The sequence below is a fragment of the Camellia sinensis genome, chromosome 15, assembly GCF_055761805.1.
Source record: "Camellia sinensis isolate YWXY chromosome 15, ASM5576180v1, whole genome shotgun sequence".
Classification (NCBI taxonomy): Eukaryota; Viridiplantae; Streptophyta; class Magnoliopsida; order Ericales; family Theaceae; genus Camellia; species Camellia sinensis.
The window spans coordinates 102,177,385-102,198,863 of NC_138975.1; the positions used below are offsets into that span (position 1 = coordinate 102,177,385).

General features: G+C 35.0%; 1 protein-coding gene and 1 pseudogene across 1 annotated transcript; both read right to left on the reverse strand.

Moving 5' to 3' along the window:
- Positions 1-2,692: 2,692 nt before the first annotated feature.
- LOC145813167 (putative mitochondrial protein AtMg00860 pseudogene) lies at positions 2,693-3,160 on the reverse strand (annotated as a pseudogene).
- A 359-nt stretch (positions 3,161-3,519) lies between these two features.
- Positions 3,520-5,223, reverse strand: LOC145813168 (uncharacterized). The gene has a single exon (XM_082908438.1). The coding sequence runs from the start codon at positions 5,221-5,223 to the stop codon at positions 3,520-3,522; it is 1,704 nt and encodes a 567-aa protein (XP_082764564.1).
- Between the last annotated feature and the right edge of the window lie 16,256 nt (positions 5,224-21,479).

A 21,479-nucleotide genomic window follows, 5' to 3' on the forward strand; every position in this document is an offset into this window, starting at 1 on the left:
TCTTCCCTCTCCTCCTCTAGACTTCTCTTCCTTGCTCTCCTCCCTCTCTCTAACCAAAATGTGTGTATGAGTGAGGGTGTTGTGTGTATGTTTGCAAGCGAGGGAGGGTGTGGTATATATAGGCAAATTTGGGGTAAAAGGACATAAAAGCCCTTTAGTTGGAATTGGATGGAAGGGTTAGGGTTTGATTGAATTCTAAAGGAATAGAAGGGGCTTAGGAGGCTTGTTCCATTGGTTAAGGCCACATCTAGTTGTAATAAAACTGATTCTTGGATTTTGCATCCTAGGTAGGTCACTAGGTTGTGTTTCTTTAGAATCTCATAATCATGGTCTTAGAAAATTGGCTTCTCTCTCCCTTCCCTAAGAGGGCTAGCCTTGGGGGAGTGTGATGGGGCAAATTTTTTATTAATTTTGGTCCTAGGCACATCCCTCAAGGTGTTTATACACACACACACATATATATATATTGCAAGATTGATGGTATACCAAGGTACACGATACAAGTACTATTTTGGGGCAAGTTTAAAAAAGAAATGGGGGCTTGAAGTTAAATACATGTTACCTAGGTAGAATTAAATTAGGTTAGGGAATTTCTGTTTTGATAAAATAAAAAAAAAATATTAATTGCTAATCGACAAGATTCGAATTAATTCAAGTAAACGAGGGCTTTAAGAAAATAATTCATCATTAGGATCTTAAAAATAAATACATATTTCAGGGGCTTTACAACCTATCCCCCTTAAAACAATTTCGCCCTCGAAATGCAGCTACATACTGCCTTCGAAAAGCTCGGGGTAATTTGCCTTTACCCAATCCTTGCGCTCCCAAGTAGATTCTTCAATTCCCCGGTGACGCCATAGCACTTTCACCAAGTGAACCGTCTTGCCTCTGAGGTTCTTCTCTCGACTGTCCTGTATTGCTACCGGTCCTTCTTTAAATGTAACATCCTTGTCAAGGCTGATATCTTCCCATTTGAGGACGTGTGACGGGTCAGCAATGTATTTTCTCAACATAGATACATGGAAGACGCTGTGTATCCCTGCTAACTATGGGGGTAGAGCTAGTCTATATGCTACTTCGCCCACTCTCTCCAATACCTCGAAAGGTCCAATTTATCGTGGTGAGAGCTTCCCCTTTCTCCCAAAACGTACGACTCCACGCTTGGGTTGCACCTTTAGGAACACGTGGCTGCCTACTTCAAACATCAACGGTCTCCTCCTTCTGTCTGCATAATTCTTTTAACGGTCCTGAGCAGTCTTCAACCGTTGTCGGATCAATTTGACCTTCTCAGTAGTTTCTAGGACAAGTTCGGGTCCTACCAGATTTGCGTCACCCACTTCTGTCCAACAAATCGGTGATCTACAAGGTCGTCCGTATAATGCTTCAAAGGGTGCCATACCGATGCTAGCTTGGAAGCTGTTATTGTAGGTGAATTCAATTAGGGGTAGGTGTCGTTCCCAACTTCCTTGAAAATCCATGGCGCAGCTCTCAACATATCCTTGAGCGTCTGGATAGTGCGCTCAAATTGTCCATCTGTCTGCGGGTGAAAGGCGGTGCTAAAACATAACTTCGTACCAAGAGCTTCCTGCAGGCTTCCCTAAAATCGAAAGGTGAATCGTGGATCACGATCTGACACAATAGATACCGGAATTCCATGTAATCGAATGATTTCCCCAATGTAGAGTCTGCACAGAGACTCTAAGGTGTCGGTCATCTTATAGGGTAAGAAATGTGCTGACTTGGTAAAACAGTCCACTATTACCCATATAGCATCGCGCCCTCTAGGTGACTTAGGCAACCTTGTCACAAAATCCATCGTCACATACTCCCACTTCCATTCGGCTATTGGTAGAGGTTGTAACATTTCTCCTGGTTTCTAATGTTCCGCTTTCACTTGTTGGCATGTCAAATATTTTGTTACAAATTTAGCCACTTCCTTCTTCATCCCATTCCACCAATATTGCCTCTTCAAATCTTGGTACATTTTTGTTCCTCCTGGATGTACCGCAAATGCAGAATAATGACATTCCTTCAGTACCTTTTCTCTAAGTAACTCGTCACTAGGTACAAACAATCTACCTTGGTACCTTAAACTTCCATCGGGGTGAATTACCCAATCGGGCATGGGCTCTCCTGATTCCAGACGTCCCTTGATGTAGGCTACCTCTTGGTCGTGCTTCTGGGCCTCCATGACCTCATTCATTAACTTAGGCATCACCTTCTGCGCACTAAGACATGCCTTTGTATCTTGAGATTCTACTTGGATCCTGAACTCACTGAGTGTCTTAACCATATCCCATTCCTTGACGGAGATCTTAGCCATCATCCCTCTGCTCTTATGACTTAGAGCATCTGCTACTACATTGGCCTTACCAGGGTGATACGAGAGAGTGAACTGGAAATCCTCAAGATACTCCATCCATCGTCTCTGTCTCAAGTTAAGGTCCTTCTGCGTGAATAGATACTTCAAGCTCTTGTGATCTGTGAAAATCTCAAATTGTTCCCCGTACAGGTAATGTCGCCATTGCTTTAGGGCAAAAACCACGGCTGCTAACTCCAAGTCGTGGGTGGGGTAGTTGCGCTCATGAGGTTTCAACTGTCTGGATCCATATGCGACCACCTTTCCATTTTGCATGAGCACGCAACCTAACCCTTCTTTAGATGCATCGCAATACATAGTGTACCCCTCTTCTCATTCTGGAATGGTCAAAATTGGTGCACTGGTTAACCTCTTCTTCAGCTCCTGGAAGGATTTTTCGCAAGCTTCGTTCCACTCATACTTTACTCCTTTTTGCGTTAGACGAGTCATTGGTTTAGCTAGTTTGGAGAAATCTTGGATGAACCTCCGATAATAACCGGCCAATCCTAAGAAGCTGCAGATTTCTGACACGGTTTTTGGTTGTCTCCAATCTAATACTGCCTCCACCTTGGTTGGATCCACTGCAATCCCATTTTTTGATACCACGTGCCCTAAGAATTTTACTTCATTCAACAAGAACTCACATTTACTTGCCTTGGCATATAACCGATTGTCCCTAAGAACTTGGAGGACAATCCTTAAATGTTGCTCATGCTCTTCTTCAGACCTTGAATATACCAAGATATCATCAGTGAATACTACTACAAACTGGTCAAGGTATGGTCTAAAAATCTTATTCATTAGGCTCATGAATACTGCTGGTGCATTGGTTAGTCCGAAGGGCATTACTACAAATTCATAGTGGCCATATCTAGTACGAAAGGCAGTCTTTGGTACATCCTCCTTCTTGACTCGTAGTTGATGGTAACCTGACCTGAGGTTGATCTTTGAATAGAACCTAGAGCCTCTAAGTTGGTCAAAAAGATCATCAATCCTCGGGAGTGGGTATCGGTTTTTAATCGTGACTCGATTGAGTAGACGATAATCGATGCATAGCCTCAACGACCCATCTTTCTTTTTAGCAAACAACACGGGTGCTCCGCATGGCGAAGTACTTGGCCTAACGAATCCTTTCTCGAGCAATTCCTGCAGTTGTGCCTTCAATTCTCGTAGTTCTGTTGGTGCCATGCGATACGGAGCCATGGATATTGGGGTAGTTCCAGGGTTGGTGGCAATCCTGGCAATTCCATGGGAAATACATCTGCATAATCGCACACTACACGCGGAAGCTCTTTCTCTCCTCGACCTTCCTCATTTAGAATTAGACTTGCTATTCTACCCGCAAGTTGATCGCGCCACTGTGTTTGATGCTTTGTTGAAGCCATGGGGTCTTGTCTATCCCCCTTAAACTGGAAACGTATTTCATTTTGCGTGTGAGCTACCACTTTCCTTTGACGACAGTCGATCACCGCTTGGTGGGTGGATAACCAGTCCATGCCCAAGATGATATCGAAGTCTGACATTTCCATGACACGCAGGTCGCAAGTTAGGCGTAGGTCCGACACCCCTATTTTACAGTCCTTACAGACCGATCCTACTCGAACATATCCTTCCATAGGTGACATTACACTTAAGGTAGTTTCTAAAGGTTCACATTCAAGTTCTAATGACTTAGCACAAGCAGAGGATATAAAAGAATGTGATGCACCGGTATCAAATAAAACATGCACCCAAGAATTGTATAGTACTAAATTACCCTCAATTACAGACGGGTCCGCTTCTTCTTCTTGCAAGGCGAAGATTCTACCGGTTGCCTTCTGGTTGCCATTGGTCTTGGTGCTCTGAATTCCTCCACTCTTCTGGTGCTGCTGCCCAGTAGATTCGGTCTTGTTTGTCCAAGGCTTCTGCCCACCTAATGCCTGGGCATTTGCTCTGGAACCTCCTCCTTGATATCCAGATGGAGGGAGTTGGAGGCATTCGCTCTTCTTGTGCCCTAACTGTTGGCAATGAAAGCACTGGATTTGTCCCGCTGGCCTTTGATAGCCTCCTCTCTGAATCTGTTGCTGCGGTTGCTGTTGTCGCTGTTGTGGTTGTGGTCTGGAGTAGGGCTTTGAGGTCATGCTTCCCTTCTGGTTCCTCTGGGGTCCAATAGTCGCCTGACTTCCTCTTCTCTTGTTCCAAGCCTTTCTGGCGTCGTTCACTTCCCTTTCAGATTCTAATGCCGTCTCCAGCACCTCGGCATATGAGGGGAGTCGTTGCGGAAGGACTCTTCCCCTGATTGTAAGATCTAGTCCCCACTCGAACATCCTTGTTTTTTCTTCATCATTTGCCACGAGTCTAGTTGCATAGCGGGCTAGCTCTTCGAATTTTGCAGCATACTGGGTCACGGTCATATTTCCTTGTTCCAGGTTCTGAAATTCCTTGACTCGTTCTCGGTGGATAGTACTTGGGAAATATTTATTTAAGAATAGTTCCCTGAACTGGTTCCATGACAAGCTTGCTACGTCACGAGTGTTCTTCATCAACTCCCACCAATGGTCAGCCTCATCATCGAGCTCGAATACTGCCAAAGCTATTCTATCAGCGGCCTCGGTGATGCCCATGGTGTCTAGCATTTTCTCTATCTGCCGAAGCCAATTCTTAGCTATTTTCGGGTCTAGTACGCCTGTGAACTTTGGGGGCCTCTGCTTCCGAAACTCAAAAAAGAGTCGAGTCCTCTCATTCTGTCGATTGTTCCTTATTTTCCCTAGTTCCTCCAAAATCTGATGACTTAGGTTGTTGGGGATGGGTTCATGTTGATGCCTGGGATGGTTTTGTACATTGTTACTGGTTTCGGTATAGCCATTAGCTCGCGTGTCTACCATTCTATTCATGGCACGAGGTGAGTTGGTTTCCAGTCTTAGAAAATCTTACTACTTAGATTTGAAATAAAGGTTCAGTTTCCTTAGGATGCACTAAAGCAAGTAACAGTCAATGACATAGATCAACACATCATTTATATATATAATAATAGGCATCATTACAAAAAGGGCTCCTATATCGGAGTTACATTCAAGAGCATCTACACATACAAGTTCAAGCTATCTTATTCTAAGGATCCTCATCAACGGATCTTATAAAAGTCTAGTTTTACTACCCCTCAAATTAGTTCTCGTTTCCCGACCAATCAAAGTCTTCGTCTGGGTCTTCATCAGCGGAGTCGGTGGCTTGTCCCGGAGAGCGAGGGGTGTAGATTGGTGAGGGGGGATTATGTTCAGATGATATCTCTATAGGGTGGCTAGGTTCGCTCCTTGCTGCTCTGGTGGCTGCTCCACATCCATCGATTGATTGTCGCCTGGCCCGTGGTAACAAGATTCGTGGCTTTCAGCCTGAGTCGGTGCCATGGTGGTCAAAGCTCGGTGTATCAGGGAGTCCATCCTCTGTTCATCTTGCTCCATTCGAACTGCCTTCCTTGCTGCCCGACTCAGAAATTATAGGCGGCGCCGCACCAAAGACCTTTTTTGCGCCCTCGTATAGCGGGCGTACTCCGTCTCTACCTTACGTGTCTCGGTTTTGATCATTTCCTCGGCGGTGATTTCACAGCGTCGGCGGCTAAAGTAGGGGCTGACAGACATGGCCCTTCTTCCTTGTATACGAAAAATACCCCACGAGTCGATACTGATGCCGCGTCCTGGATAGTCTCCCGATGACATCCTAAGGTGGGAAAAGGAGTTTCACTAGTTAATCTTCTTATAATAGTGTGATAGAATAAATAAGATAAGGGGTAAGGGCTTCTAGAGTCGCGTATAGGGTTGCGAGGGTTAAGGGTTGAACCTAGGCTCTGATACCAAGTTGTGACGCCCCGATTCTACACTATAGGTTGCGGTCAAGGAAGAGTCACTAGTAAGTCCTATGGTCAATAACCAAGTAAGATCCCAGATCGCCGGAGGAGTCAAAATAGCCTCCCTTCTAAGTCCAGCTTTCTTAGGCAGCGCACTTCCTTTTTGACAGATCTTACAAGGCATTGACACAAGGTCTCATAAGCAACGATAAGGTTCGTACATCGAGTATAATTACATAATAACCACAATATACCTGATTAAAAAGATTGTTCCATTACATTACATCCCAAAAAGAAAGTTTTAAACCTTACATGAGTCTTACAAAAATATCAAAAAGAAACTTCTAATATTCTAGGATAGCCAAAAGTCTTCAAATGTTTCAGGTTAGACATCTCCAGCTATGAGTTCCTCTTCGTCACCTGACATGATACGCCGTGAGCTTTGAATGCCCAGTAAACACACGCACACACCCTACCCCTTTTTCCCAGTCCAATACACAATCACAAAATATAACATCAAGTAGTAAAGCATGATATTCCAATAAATAAATCAATAAATAAATAAATAGTTAATTTAGATGTCAGTAAACTAGAAATCACCCAAAGAGATTCCGTCCTCCCAACCACAAGAATCGGACGCGGATTATTCGGTATGCCCCCTCTTTTGCTGCTTTGTTGCAGAACTAACCTCGGATGCCTACCAATGGTTATATACCGTGTAGCGCCAACCGCAGGGCCTCAAAAGAGATGGTAAAAATAGGGCCTTGCCCGAATCCCTCCTTACACCAAACCACCTAGGGTCTGAATACAACCGCTCCGTTCAAGGGTTCCGAAAACCACTTGCGCAAGACTTTAACTTTTAAATAGGGAACGCATCCCAACATACCATATACCACATATTCTCATCTCTTCATTACTCAAATGTTCGAAAAACCCAATACCCACCCAATTAGGTTTCCCGTTGAATTAAGTGTTTTAAAACAAGGTTAGTTCAACATATAAAACATTAATATCCATATAAGCATGCATTCTTAAGGCGATAAAGGTAAATAACATAACCACAACACATATATTATCAGGTCAAGACATGATTATAAGATACAACAATCTCATGAACTCAAAGGTACAAAACATCCATACCTAACAAAATTTCCAGATTTAGCATCGCATAAAGATTAAAATGAAAGAGCTATTTTAGATCCTTTATCGGGCTTGGCCTTCCTATGATTTGTAGAGGATTCAATCTAGTTTCTAGAGCATTTTTCGGAATTGGGGTTGCTCTTCCAGATTCTAAGTTATTTAGAAGATATTTCAGCGCTGTCCAGGGTCTGTCCAGAATCTGCCCAGAATCTGCCCAGATCTGTCGACTGTTACGAAAACTTGATTTTCTTGCAAAACCGTTCAATGTTTTTCAATGAAACAAATTTTAGTTGAAAGATAACTTCTAAGGGAAGGTTTTGACATAAAATGGAGGTTCAGAATATTTTTTTACATTTTTCTGGAATTTTTGAAAGTTAGCTGCAAAAACAGGTTCTAAGGTAGAATGCCCAAATTAAGAAGATTTATGAAAAGGGGGTTCCACCAGGGGAAAGTTTCATTTCTTTTGTGAAGAAAATATGCTAACTATCACATGTTTAACTCAGAAAAATTGTTTGAAAGAGTGCCCTTGAAAAGTTGAGAGATTTGTACAAAAAGAAGATGGTTTGTACCAAAATGAGGAAAATACAAGAGAGATGGAAACAATACTCAAATCTTGGTATTTTTAACATAAGAACATGATAATAACAGATTTTAAACATCACTTAAAATCTTTAAAAGAACATGCATTAGAAAAGAAAATGAACAGAAGGTTGTGTTGGTGGCTTACCTTCTAGCTTTGCATAAGAAACTCTCTTCTTCTTCCCTCTCCTCCTATAGACTTCTCTTCCTTGCTCTCCTCCCTCTCTCTAACCAAAATGTGTGTGTGAGTGAGTGTGTTGTGTGTATGTTTGCAAGCTAGGGAGGGTGTGGTATATATAGGCAAATTTGGGGTAAAAGGACATAAAAGCCCTTTAGTTGGAATTGGATGGAAGGGTTAGGGTTTGATTGAATTCTAAAGGAATAGAAGGGGCTTAGGAGGCTTGTTCCATTGGTTAAGGCCACATCTAGTTGTAATAAAACTAATTCTTGGATTTTACATCCTAGGTAGGTCACTAGGTTGTGTTTCTTTAGAATCTCATAATCATGGTCTTAGAAAATTGGCTTCTCTCTCCCTTCCCTAAGAGGGCTAGCCTTGAGGGAGTGTGATGGGGCAAATTTTTTATTAATTTTGGTCCTAGGCACATTCCTCAAGGTGTTTATACACACACACACACACACATATATATATATATATATATATTGCAAGATTGATGGTATACAAAGGTACAAGATACAAGTACTATTTTGGGGCAAGTTTAAAAAAGAAATGGGGGCTTGAAGTTAAATACATGTTACCTAGGTAGAATTAAATTAGGTTAGGGAATTTCTGTTTTGATAAAATAAAATAAAAAATAGTAATTGCTAATCAACAAGATTCGAATTAATTCAAGTAAACGAGGGCTTTAAGAAAATAATTCATCATTAGGGTCTTAAAAATAAATACATATTTCAAGGGCTTTGCATTGATTGTAGAGGAAAGTATTGATGGGTATTTAAATCTCAAGTTTTTGATGATGGTATAAGCCATTTGGGACACCCTAATTTTCCGAAGGAATAGATTTATGGATGCTTCAAGAATGTGCTTGGGCCAAAACTATGGTACAAGTTGGTTATGCCCATGGTCTGTGATCCGTGGGTCGTGGATGTTGGGACTTGCTAGAATGGGTTAGGTTTGGGTTTGGCCAAATTGGTGGCTCATCAACTTAATCTTTTTTGGATTAGGCATGTTTGGTGGTTGCAGATATACACACGTGTATATAAAGAGTGTAACTTACACATTTTTGTCCCATCAGTTTTGCAAAAGTAATTTGGCAGTTTTGGCTGCATTTGTTGTCAGCCTTCATGGCTGAGAGGCTCCTCCTCTCTCTGATATTGTGTATAACAGGAGGCCTTCCTCTTTGGTTTTAGGTACAAAAATTCTTTGCTCTCAAGTGATAGTCAGTCTGCCATAACAAATTCTTTAAGTGTGAGAGAGTACTACCATTGTTAGTTTGCCAGAGCTAAAGAAAAGGTGCTTCTGCATTAGCAGGTTCTAAAGGGTCGTATTTTAGGAGACAGACGCCGACATACCTCTAGCACCCACGATAAGGCGGCGAATCTGTTTTAAGGAAACTGTGGTATCACACATGTTTCGATTTGCTTCCTTATTTTATTTCAATATTTTAGTTTGATATATATTTCTGTTAATCATATTGTAATCTCTAGTATCATTTAGTTTCATGATTTCTTATTCTATAATTTAAATTATTAAATATGAATCTATTTAATTTTATTTAAATATACAATTTGTACAACACATTTCTCTCTAGGTTCTTCAATTAGGTGTTGTACTACTTGCTCCGCATCGGTTTGAATGATCACTTGCTGAAATTATCATTCACCATAAAGGATTGTCATCCTATTCCATTGGGCCAAGTTAAATCAGAACAACCTAAATATGTAGCCCCAAAATTTGGAACACTCAAAATATGTAGTAGGAACACCTGAAGCAGAGCAATTTACAACACATTTAATTTCTCCAACTCATAGAATTCATTATTTCACTTTTCCAAGCATAGAGAATGAATCAATCTCAACACTAACGCTGTGTTTGGTTGGGGGATTTGGGAAGGGAAATGGAAAGGGAAATGGAAATGAAAGGAAAAGGAGAAAGAATTAATAGAATTTCAAATCCCAACTATGTTTGGTTGTGTTGGTTATAAAATAAAATTGATGTCCTAAAAGATCTCCTATTTCTTTATTTATTTCTCACCCCCTTTCTTTTCCTATATATTTTTTATTATAACCAAACATAAATAGGATTACATTTCTCATTCCTTTTCTAAATCCCACCCCAAAAACCCCAACCAAACACAGCATAATAGAATTACTTAAAACAAAATTTCATTATTATTAAAAAAATCGAAAAGAAGAGTCTTTTGTTTTCAATTTGGGATGCATCAACAAATCAAGGTAATGATAGAGCAAAACCTTATGATTTGTGTTTTATAAAACAGTTACAGACATATACAAAATATATACGTATAGAGACGAAGAGAGTGAGAGCTGTTTTGAGCAATTGAATTGAGTGAATCAGAAACAAAGTAGAGAGCACCAGACGTTTTAAAGTTTATTTAGGACAGATTTTGTGCACTAATTTTCTCTAGTTTTGACAATTGAAATTTGTTGCGATGTTTGATTTGTGTTTGTGAAATAATTTTCTTGAAAGGGTTTACAACATTTAAAAATTTGTTTGGTTAAATGTTTTAAAAATAGTTTTGGTGTTTTTGAGTTTGGGATAATTTAGTTTTTTTTTTTTTAGTTGAGTAGATGGGTATAAGAGAAAAAGTGATTGATTGATGTGTAGGATGTGAGAGAAAGAGAAATGAGAGAGAAAAAGTGATTAATTGATATGAAGTAGAGAGAAGTGATTTTGAATTTTTTTTTTCTTTTCCAAAAATTTTCAACCAAACAAATTTTTAAAAAATTTTCTCAAAAATTGACTCTCAATAGACAAACCAAACAAGGCTTGTTTTCCATGGGCTGATTTGGAAACTTGACTATTTTAGTCGATTTTTTTTAAAAGTGTTATTATTAGCATCCCATCAATTATTTTGGACCCCACATTTCTTTGAATTCCCACTTATAAATTCTAAAACCCTTAAAATTTCTTTTCTCCCCCCTAATAATACCATAATTATCCTTGTAAAAACATATCATCCATTCAAATGCACACCCACACATCCCAAAAAACCTCCCTCCCAAAACCCTTACAAAACCCACGACGGTGGATCTCCCAAAACTAGTTGAAAAAATTTGTGGTGATTAAGAATTTTTATTTTATTTTTTTTTGCTTCATTACGAAGTTTGTGAATCTGATTGATTTTTTTCCCCCTATTACCTCTTTTCATCAACACAACACAATCCATTTTCATACTTCTCTAATTGATTTTCTATCATTCATCCGTAACCTCACTGTACATGTAAGTACTGTTATTCTCCTTGGGGTCTTCTCTAACATTCTCAATTTAAAGTTATATACTTCTATTAGAAATGTTCAGTTACATATTCTCAAACATATAAACAATGTTTGGGCCTGTGATCCTGAATTTTGGTCATATGTTCGGGAGTTTAGTTTCGAAAAAAATAACGAACAGTTGTTATTATTTTTGACATTTTTTTCAAGAAACTTACCCTTATAAAGCTAATTTTCTCTGAACTAAAAACACCATCAAAGTTATGAATCTTCTATGAGCTTTTATTGTTGTACTCTTCTCATCTCGTGAAGTTGTGGTTACTAGAAAAAACTTTCACTCATTGTCATCGCCGGAAAAGTATATTTAATCAAATGGTTTGGGATTTGGGGAGGATAGATAGGTGGTGATGGAGGTGGGTGCGCTCATAAATCTTAAGTCATAATGTAGTAGATGTGTGGGCTTAATTGTGAGATGGGGTATCCTAAAATTATTAACGTCCTTTTTATTAATTTCATTTAAGGTTATTATTGTAATAATAAATAAATAAATAAATAAGCTAAAAAATAGGGAGTCCAAAATAATTGATGGGTGCTAATAGCAGCTAAGGCTAAAAATTTAACAGAGTCGTTCATGAATAGACTCGAGTTTGGCTCGGTAAAAGCTCGCTCGAATTCGTTTCATTAAATTTTTTTTTTTTTTTCCGTTCGAGTTCGAGTTTGTTAAATTTTTAATAAACAAGTCCAAATATACTAAAGCTCGGCTCGTAAACTCGATTCACTAGATAGCTCATTTAAAATTTATTATTTATATATTAAATAATGTAAAAATATGTATAAAAATAAGATAAATATGTTATTTATGCATTTAAATATAAATGTAAATAATAGTTAAGTATAGATAGTGCATTTATATAATAATGGTGGTAAATATTATTATTTTGGTAAAATATTGATTTTTTTTAATATGTTTGTATATATTGTATATATAATTATATAATCAAAGTTTCAGTTGTCACTTTAGTCTCATACGCAAGTATGAATTTATAAATTTGTTAGTTCATTAAAGCTCGTGAACAGGCTCAATCTCGAGTCAAACTTAAACCAACTTGGCTCGAACTTGGTTCGTTAAATTGTTATTGAGCTCGAACTCGAACTCAAACTCGTTAAAATCTTAGCAGCACTCTTTTTTAGTTGATTTGATGGTTATGAGAGAAAAAATAAAATGATTATGGTTTAGATGTAACATTTTATCTTATTAACTATTTAAGCTTATTTTATTTTTATTGACTATTTTAGTCAAAACCCAAGGTCCCAAATAGGGCCATAAATTTTATTTTATTTATTTTTTTTTTTTATTTTTTGCTTCAATAAAGTTTTAATATTTTACGTTAATTTTTTTTTTTTTTTTTTTTTTAAATACATCTAATTCTAATACACTTAAAAAAATATAATGTTTATGACTTTTTTTTTTCTATATATTCATTTATTTTTTGCGTTTCAAAAACAAACCTGTTGTATTTTTTTATTAAAAAAATTTAATAATTTGATTTATAGTAGAATAATACTATATGTATCAATTAATGTATTAACTAGTATACTAATAGATGATGTGACATAATTTTAGAGGTTTTGGGTATTTGAAATTTGTCTAATAGGTGGGGTCAGTAATAATGGCATAACACTAGTTGGTATAATAGTATGTACATTAATTGGTGCATGTAGCACCACCATTTATGTTTAGTGAATTTTATTTTCAAATTTTCTCAATTTTTTTTTTCTTTTTTGCTTTTAAATTCTCTAAACTGAATAGACATAAAATGAAAAAAATTAGATACAGATTATTAAAAAAAAAAAAATAGTTTAAACAAATTGTTTAGAACAATGAGAGAGAGAAAGCAATTTTAGCTTCAATACAATAGCACTTTTTATTTTATTTTTTATTTTATTGGATTTGAGCTCTTTTATTATTTGAAGCTAAATGTTATTTGATTTCACACTTAATTTTATTTGGTGGTATATTTTATTTTTTTTAGTAGAATTTTTCATGACATGTAAATGCATGCCGTATAAAGTTATGATCTATTATAATATGAAATGTATATTGTCTTAAGTACAAATATTCCATGTCAAACTTTTGCAAGTCATAAAAGTATATTTCCAGTATATTTTTGTTTGTCATAAATATATAAATCAACAACTTACAAAAAAAAAAATGTCATAGAATAGACTAACTACAACATGTATTTGATGCATGTTGTAAATGTAAAATAGTAAATAGTTAATTTTGTTGTAGTGAAAAGAGTTGTATTATTTTCTGATCATAGTGAAAACTGCAGTAACCATGGACATAACTCTGTTCTGAGATAAATTACATAAATCTTTGTATTATTGTGTGTGTGTAATTTCTTTGATTCATTTATCTTGCTTGTTTGTTATTTTATATCTCACTTAGGAACAGATGAATTCCTAATAATGTCTTCTAAGGGTGATAATTCTTACCCATATTTATTATTGGCTCCATATATTTATTTATTTTTGGTTATTATACTATGGCCATTTAAGAAGCAAACACTAACGTCATTTTTCCTTTTCAACTGCTTTTTCTTCTCTTAAGCAAAGAGGGGGCTTAGAAGAGGGCAGAAAGCCCAATGATATTGCTGGATTATAAAGATACACTAACGTTATGTGTGGTAGGGAGATTTAAAAAACGATTAAAAAATAAAAAGAAAAAATATAGGTGAAATGTGAATAAAATATATTTATATTTTACTTAGTTTCACACATTTTTTCCCTTTCTTTTTCTAAATCCGTCTCGAAATCTCTATCTAAACACAATGTAAGAAACTACAGTAAACAAACAAGTGTTAATAATCACAAGTGACTAAAGGTGAGGAAACAAGGATTTCATTATCCTTCGACTAAAGAAGGGGTATTTTTGCTTTTAGTTATCTACTAGTCTATCACCCGTGCTATGCACGAGATAATTATAGATATTTATATTTGTTTTAAATTTTTTTTAATATATAAATTATTTTTTTTAGATTTTTTATAAAAATAATTTAACATTCTTATCACTAACCATAGTGTATGGGAGAAGTTTAAAAGGGTGCTGCAATAACTATGCACGAGTTGTAACTATAATTATTTGTATGAGTGGATTTTGACCAAAGCTCTCAAAAGGCATGTGGATTGGAAAAAGTTAGTAAATGCTGATCAAGGGATTTTGATCAAATCAATAAATGCAGGCTTGTGAAAAGGTATGTGGATTGAAAAAAGTTAATAAATGCTGATCAAGGGATTTTGAACAAATTAATAAATACTGAGATTTTTTTTTTTGAAATCACAAATTTAGAAAATTAAGATTGAGATATTGAAACTCCCATAAGGTTTCGGGATTAGAAACCTCATTTTCCTAGATATAGATATAGATATAGATACATATCACGCGTGCTATGCACGGGATAATTATAAATATTTATATTTGTTTTAGATTTTTTTAAATATATAAATTATGTTTTTTAAGATTTTTTATAAAAATAATTTAACAATCTTATCACTAACCATAGTGTATGAGAGAAGTTGAAAAGGGTATTGCAGTAACTATACACGGATTGTATCTATAATTATTTATATGAGGGGATTTTAAATGCTGATCAGGGGATTTTGACCAAATCAATAAATGCAGGCATGTGAAAAGATATGTGGATTAAAAAAAGTTAATAAATGCTGATCAGGGAATTTGACCAAATCAATAAAAGGAGATAACTTCAATCATACAAATCACAATTTTTTTAATGCTATCTAACTGCAATCATATTTTTCTCATAATAAAAAAAAATTGAAAAAAAGAACCATTAAAATAGTAAATAAAAATATTATTTAGAGCCGTTGAACAAACTACAATCACATTTTTCTTTTTGTGAGTTAACTTCAATCATATTAAAAAATCAAATTATAAACAAAAGGAGATAACTGCAATCATACAAATCACAATTTTTTAATACTATCTAACTACAATGACATTTTTCTCATAATAAAAAAATAATTGAAAAAAATAACCATTAAAATAGTAAATAAAAAAGATTATTTAGAACCATTGAACAAACTACAATCACATTTTTCTTTTTGTAAGTGTTTATGTTATCTAACTTCAATCATATTAAAAAATAAAATTATAAACAAATGGAGATAACTTCAATCATACAAATCATAATTTTTTTAATGCTATCTAATCATCATTAATAATTTAAAAAAATCACTCACAAATTAAGTCAATTGATAATTAAAAAACACAATAATTTATTTTTCAAAAAACATAGTGAGTTAAAAAGATCAATTATAATTTTTTTTTTGGTCAAAATACAATCTAATCATCATCAATAATTGGCACATTATGTGACCCTAATGAGTGCAATCCATTTTGTTTTTCAAAAAGCACAGTGAGTTAAAAATCAAATCACAGATTAAGTGAATTGATAGTTAAAAAAACACAATAATTTCTTTTCAAAAAACACAGTGAGTTAAAAAAATCAATTGCATTTTTTTTTCAAAATACAATCTAATAATTATCAATAATTGGTACTTTAAAAATCAAATCAGAAAAAAAATCAAATCAAATCACAAATATTTTTATGCTATCTAATTACAATCATATTTTTTTCATAAGTAATTGTAAAGAAAAACCATTAAAACAGTAAATAAAAGATTAAATCACATTAAAAAAAAGAACCATTGAACAAATTACAATCACATCACATTTTTTTCATAATAAAAAAAATAAATAAATGAAAAAAGGAACTATTAACTAACTACAATTATCATTAAAAAAAAAAAAAAAAAAGAACCATTGAACTAACTACAATCACATTTTTTTCTTTGTGAGTGTTTATGTTTATCTAACTTCAATCATATTAAAAATAAAATTAAAATAGTAAATAAAAAGATTAAATAACATTAAAAAAAACCATTGAGTTAACTACAACAATCATTTTAAAAAAAAGAGCCATTGAACAAACTACAATCACATCACATTTCTCCCATAATGAAATAAATAAATGAAAAAAAAAAACTATTAAACTAGCTACAATCACATTAAAAAAAAAAAAGAATCATTCAACTAATTATAATCACATTTTTCTCTTTGTGAGGGTTTATAAATATCTAACTTCAATCATATTAAAAAATTAAAAATAAAATTAAAATAGTAAATAAAAAGATTAAATAACATTAAAAAAAAAACCATTGAACTGACTACAACAATCATATTAAAAAAAAGAGTCATTGAACAAACTATAATCACATCACATTTTTCACATAAAAAAATAAATAAATGAAAAAAAGAACTATTAAATTAACTACAATCACATTAAAAAAAAAAAAGAATCATTTAACTAATTATAATCACATTTTTCTCTTTATGACGGTTTATATTTATCTAACTTCAATCATATTAAAAAATCAAATTATAATTTTTTATTCGCTACACAAATCACAAATATTTTTATGCGCTATCTAACTACAATATTAAAACAGTAAACAAAAGGAAAAGTAAAGAAGGAGAAAACAAAAAGAAGACTTATTGTTTGCGTACGTGGTCACTGAAGTTGAAAGTATAGAAGTGAGAAGTTAAGAAGGAGAAAACAAAAAGGAGACTCACTATTTGCAATAGGTATGTGAAAAGTTAAAAAAAGTGTGTGTATTGGAGAAGTTAAAAAACTTTGAAGAATTTAAGTGCTAAGTTTTTTTTTTCAAAAAAAATCAAAAAAATTAAGAAATGAAGGTTCAGATATTGGAACTCCCACAAAACTTGTGGGTTAGAGATATATATAAATAAATAGATAGATATAGATATAGATATTTATATTTGTTTTAAATTTTTTTTAATATACAAATTATTTATTTTGGAAAAGGTACTACAGTAATTATAAGAGAAGTAAAAAAAATCTTATAGGTTGAGAAGAGTTAATAAATGCTGAGGTTAATTTTTTTTTAAAAAAACAAAAAATTAAAAAATTAGGATTGACATATTAAAACTCCCCAGATCTTGGAGGTTAAAAACCCCTTTTTACTTAATAAGTACTGTAGATGAGCTGTGAAGTAACATATGTTCCAGCTGCCATAAAAGGAACAAATAAATGTAGTTATTATTATATGTTATTTACTAATAACAATAATAATCTTCATGTTTTTTCACGTTCTTTTTCGGATCCCACATTGAAATCTAAGGTCAAGTTTGGCATAAGATAAAAAAGATGAAAAGTCAAAAAGTTACTATCCTATTTAAGTCACATCATCTTATTTAAGTCACATCACCTCTCTAATACATCACTTCAAATCCAACCCAAACCCAACCCATATTTCATAAAAAGTCAAAAAGTGCACTTATTTAGTCTTCCCAAACTAGGCCTAAGAGAACCTCTACGCTTTTACTTAGTAGGAATTCAATATTTTGTTTTTCATCCATGCATTTAGAATTCAAATTTTTAACTTGATTCCTACGTTGAAATCTTGAGCAAATATTAGTGTCCTCTCATCTACTATAAATAGATGAATAACTTTCCATATTCCTTCAAGTTTCATTCGAGGTCTTGTTTCAAAGATGACCATGAGATAGAACTTTTAGTTTTTTTGATATATATATGGAAATAAATAAATAAATAAAATAACATATTCAAACAAACAATTTCATACCATTTGAATAAAAACAGTTAGGTGGCGTTTGGTAACACTTACGTTTTCTGTTTTTTTTTATATTTACAAAAATTTAAAAAACTCAAATAAAAACTTGTTTGGTAAAATTTTTGATTTATAAATCAGTGGTCTCAGTTTATAAATTTAGCCAAAAAATAAAAACACAAAAAATGTGTTTCCATTTTGAGTTTTCAGTTTTTTTTTTTTTTACCACCCAACACTAGCCACCACCCGCCACTATTTTCCACCACCGTCTTCCGCCACCACCACCCACTCCCCACCACTACCTGCCACCACCACTCACCACCCACCCGCCACCACCCACTCGCCACCACCATCCACCCCTCGCCACCACCACTACCACCACCACCCACCACCTATCTGCCATCCACCCGCCACCACCCACCACCCGCCACTACCATCCACCGCCCGCCACCACCACCATCCGCCACCTACTTGCCACCACCACCCACCTACCACCACCAGCCACCTGCCACTCACCCGCCACTAGCACCCACCCGCCACCCACCTGCCACCACCCACCACCACTACCACCACCACCCACTCGCTACCACCTACCACCCACCACCGTCACCCACCCACCCACCACCACCACCACCACCACCACCACCCGCCACCTGCCGCCACCCACCACCACCCACTCGCTACCACCCACCACCGTCACCCACCCACCCACCACCACCACCACCACCACCCGCCACCTGCCGCCACCCACCACCACCCACTCGCTACCACCCACCACCGTCACCCACCCACCCACCACCACCACCACCACCACCACCACCCACCACCTGCCACCACCACCCACCACCCGCCGCCACCACCACCACCACCCACCACTTGTCACTATTACCCACCCACCCATCACCCGCCATCGTTACCCACCTACCCACCCACCACCACCACTCGCCATCTGCCACCCACCTGCCACTACCACCTACAACCCGCCACCACCACCACCACCACCACCACCACCACCACCCACTCGCTACCACCCGCCACCGTCCCCCACCCACCCACCTACTACCACCACCACCACCCACCTGCCACCACCCACCACTACCAGCTATCCATCACCCACCGTCACCACTTTCCACCACCGTCTTCCACTTGCCACCACTTGCCATTTCTCACTCTTTTTTATATTTAAAAATTTTTTAAAACATTTTGTCAATTACCAAACGCCTTTTTAGTTTATGTTTTTCTAAAAATAAACAAAAAATAAATAAAAACCAGTTTATAAAATTTTTGTAAATATATACTGAAAACGTAAACGTTACCAAATACACACTTAAAGATTTCAAATTGGACTCCTAACCAAAATTTGGTTTACGGACGTTGAACAAGTTCAAACATTTGAATTTTAGATAGTGTCTATAAGAAAGGATACATTCTTTCTTTGATTGGTATTTGTTCGAGTTCCGTAAAAGGAACTCTCCTCAATAGCCGATAGATACAGGTTTTTCCTTCTCTGTTTCGACTTCTAATTTTGGGTTAAGGTTCTGGTTTAGAAAACATCTAAGGAATACAACTTTAGTATTATTTTCTTAAATAAGGCATTGTATCCTAGAGATATAATTTCCAAGAGACCTTTTTATATAATAGAGAGAAAATTACTATCTTAAAGAAAGTATTCTGGATGTGCTTTGCCTTTGTTCTATTCTTCTTCTTTATTTAATCTGACTATTTTTCATGCACAGTTTATTTTTTCTACAAACCTAAACTTAATTACTTAAAAATTATTTAGAATTATCATTTTATGATTTAAATTTATTTTACACATAAACCTCAAACTACATAAATTTAATCTCTACCACACAGCCATCCACCCATAAAATTCTAGGTGGATATGTCTGATTTCCAGACTTTCCCCAAAATGAATTAAGTTACTGTTTAGCAATAGCACAGTTAGAGTTGCCCCTTTCATCTTATTGATTTCTCCCGAATAACCGACCAAGTCGTCTTATTGATTTTGGTTTGTATCATCAAAATAATAGGATTGATAGTGAGCCCAACGGGCCAAGATAGTTCAGAAGCCGACTCCTTTTCAAGAATACTTTTCATATATTTTCATTATTTGGCTAAATAAAATGTAAATAAATAAATAAAAAAATTGAGGATTTTTTTTTTTTTTTTTTTCGGTCAGAGTCTCCAAAATGATTTACCATTAATAATTGTGTAAGTAGATTTTTAAGAATTGACCCTTTTACCACATTAAACACTGGAAAATGGAAAAAAAAATTTGTTTTTGCAAAATTAATTTATATAAAAATTATTTTGAGTAGAAAATATTTTATTGCGAAACAAACGGAGCTTAACTTACAAATTTGTTTTATTGTTGCCATAAATCAACCTTGAGCACAGACATGATGCTACAATAGGTATTTGCATATTACAATTTTTATGGTGAAAGTTATGAATGGTAATGTTATAGTGTGCCCTGTTAAAGTTTGAATAACTAAAATTACACTTTTTGTGATAAAAGTTATACTTTTTGCAAGAGTAAAAAGTTATATTTTTTGTGAGGACAAAAAATTATATATTTTGTAGTAGAAATTATTTTTTTTGTATAAGGTATATTCCATTTGTATCTGTCAATATGTTTGATTTGAAATTTTTAAAAATAATTTTTTAGATTTTAAAATATACATTTTTATTTTTATTGAATTTTTAAATATTTTAATCAATTTTGTTTTTTATTTTTTAGTCCTACCTATTCTAAATAAACTTAAAAAATAAAAAATAAAAAAATTCAATACATTTTTTTTTATTTTTCTATTTGTATTTATTCAACTTTTTAAAGATTTTTCTTCATAATATTGTACTTTTTAAGTACATTTAGATTAAATGCATTTAAAAAATTAAAAATTAACTAAAGAATAAAAAAAATACGAATTGAAAACTCATAAACTCTTTTGGAAAATTCAAATCCTAACAGAGTGTTTGATGAATGATTATTCAGTATTCCCGGAGTACGGACACCTAATGTTCCATAAGGTTTTGATTGGTAGAGAGGGGTAGGGACCCAAAATTAATGTTGGGGATGGGAGAATAACATGAAGGAGCTAAATGAGAGTTTGTTATTAAAATGGTGGTAGAGATATGGATCTGAAAATGGCTCGTTATGGAAGGAGGTGGTGTGTTGTAAGTATGGTCATGAAGGTGGTGGGTGGAGCCCAGGAGTGGAGATTAATAGGTCTATGTCCATAGTTTGGAAAGACATATTATCATCTGTTTTGGAAAATTCTAATCTTCACTCATTCTTTGTTAATAATACTAAGATAGTGATTGGTAATGGAGAAAGGATCCATTTTTGGTGGCATGGATTGTTGATGAATGGAAATTTGAAGGTTGCCTTCCCTAGGCTTTTAAGTTTATCTGAGAATAAAGAGGGATCTCTGAAGCTTTCAATTCAAAACAGAGAAGCATCAGGGGAGTGGAATTTCTGATTCAGG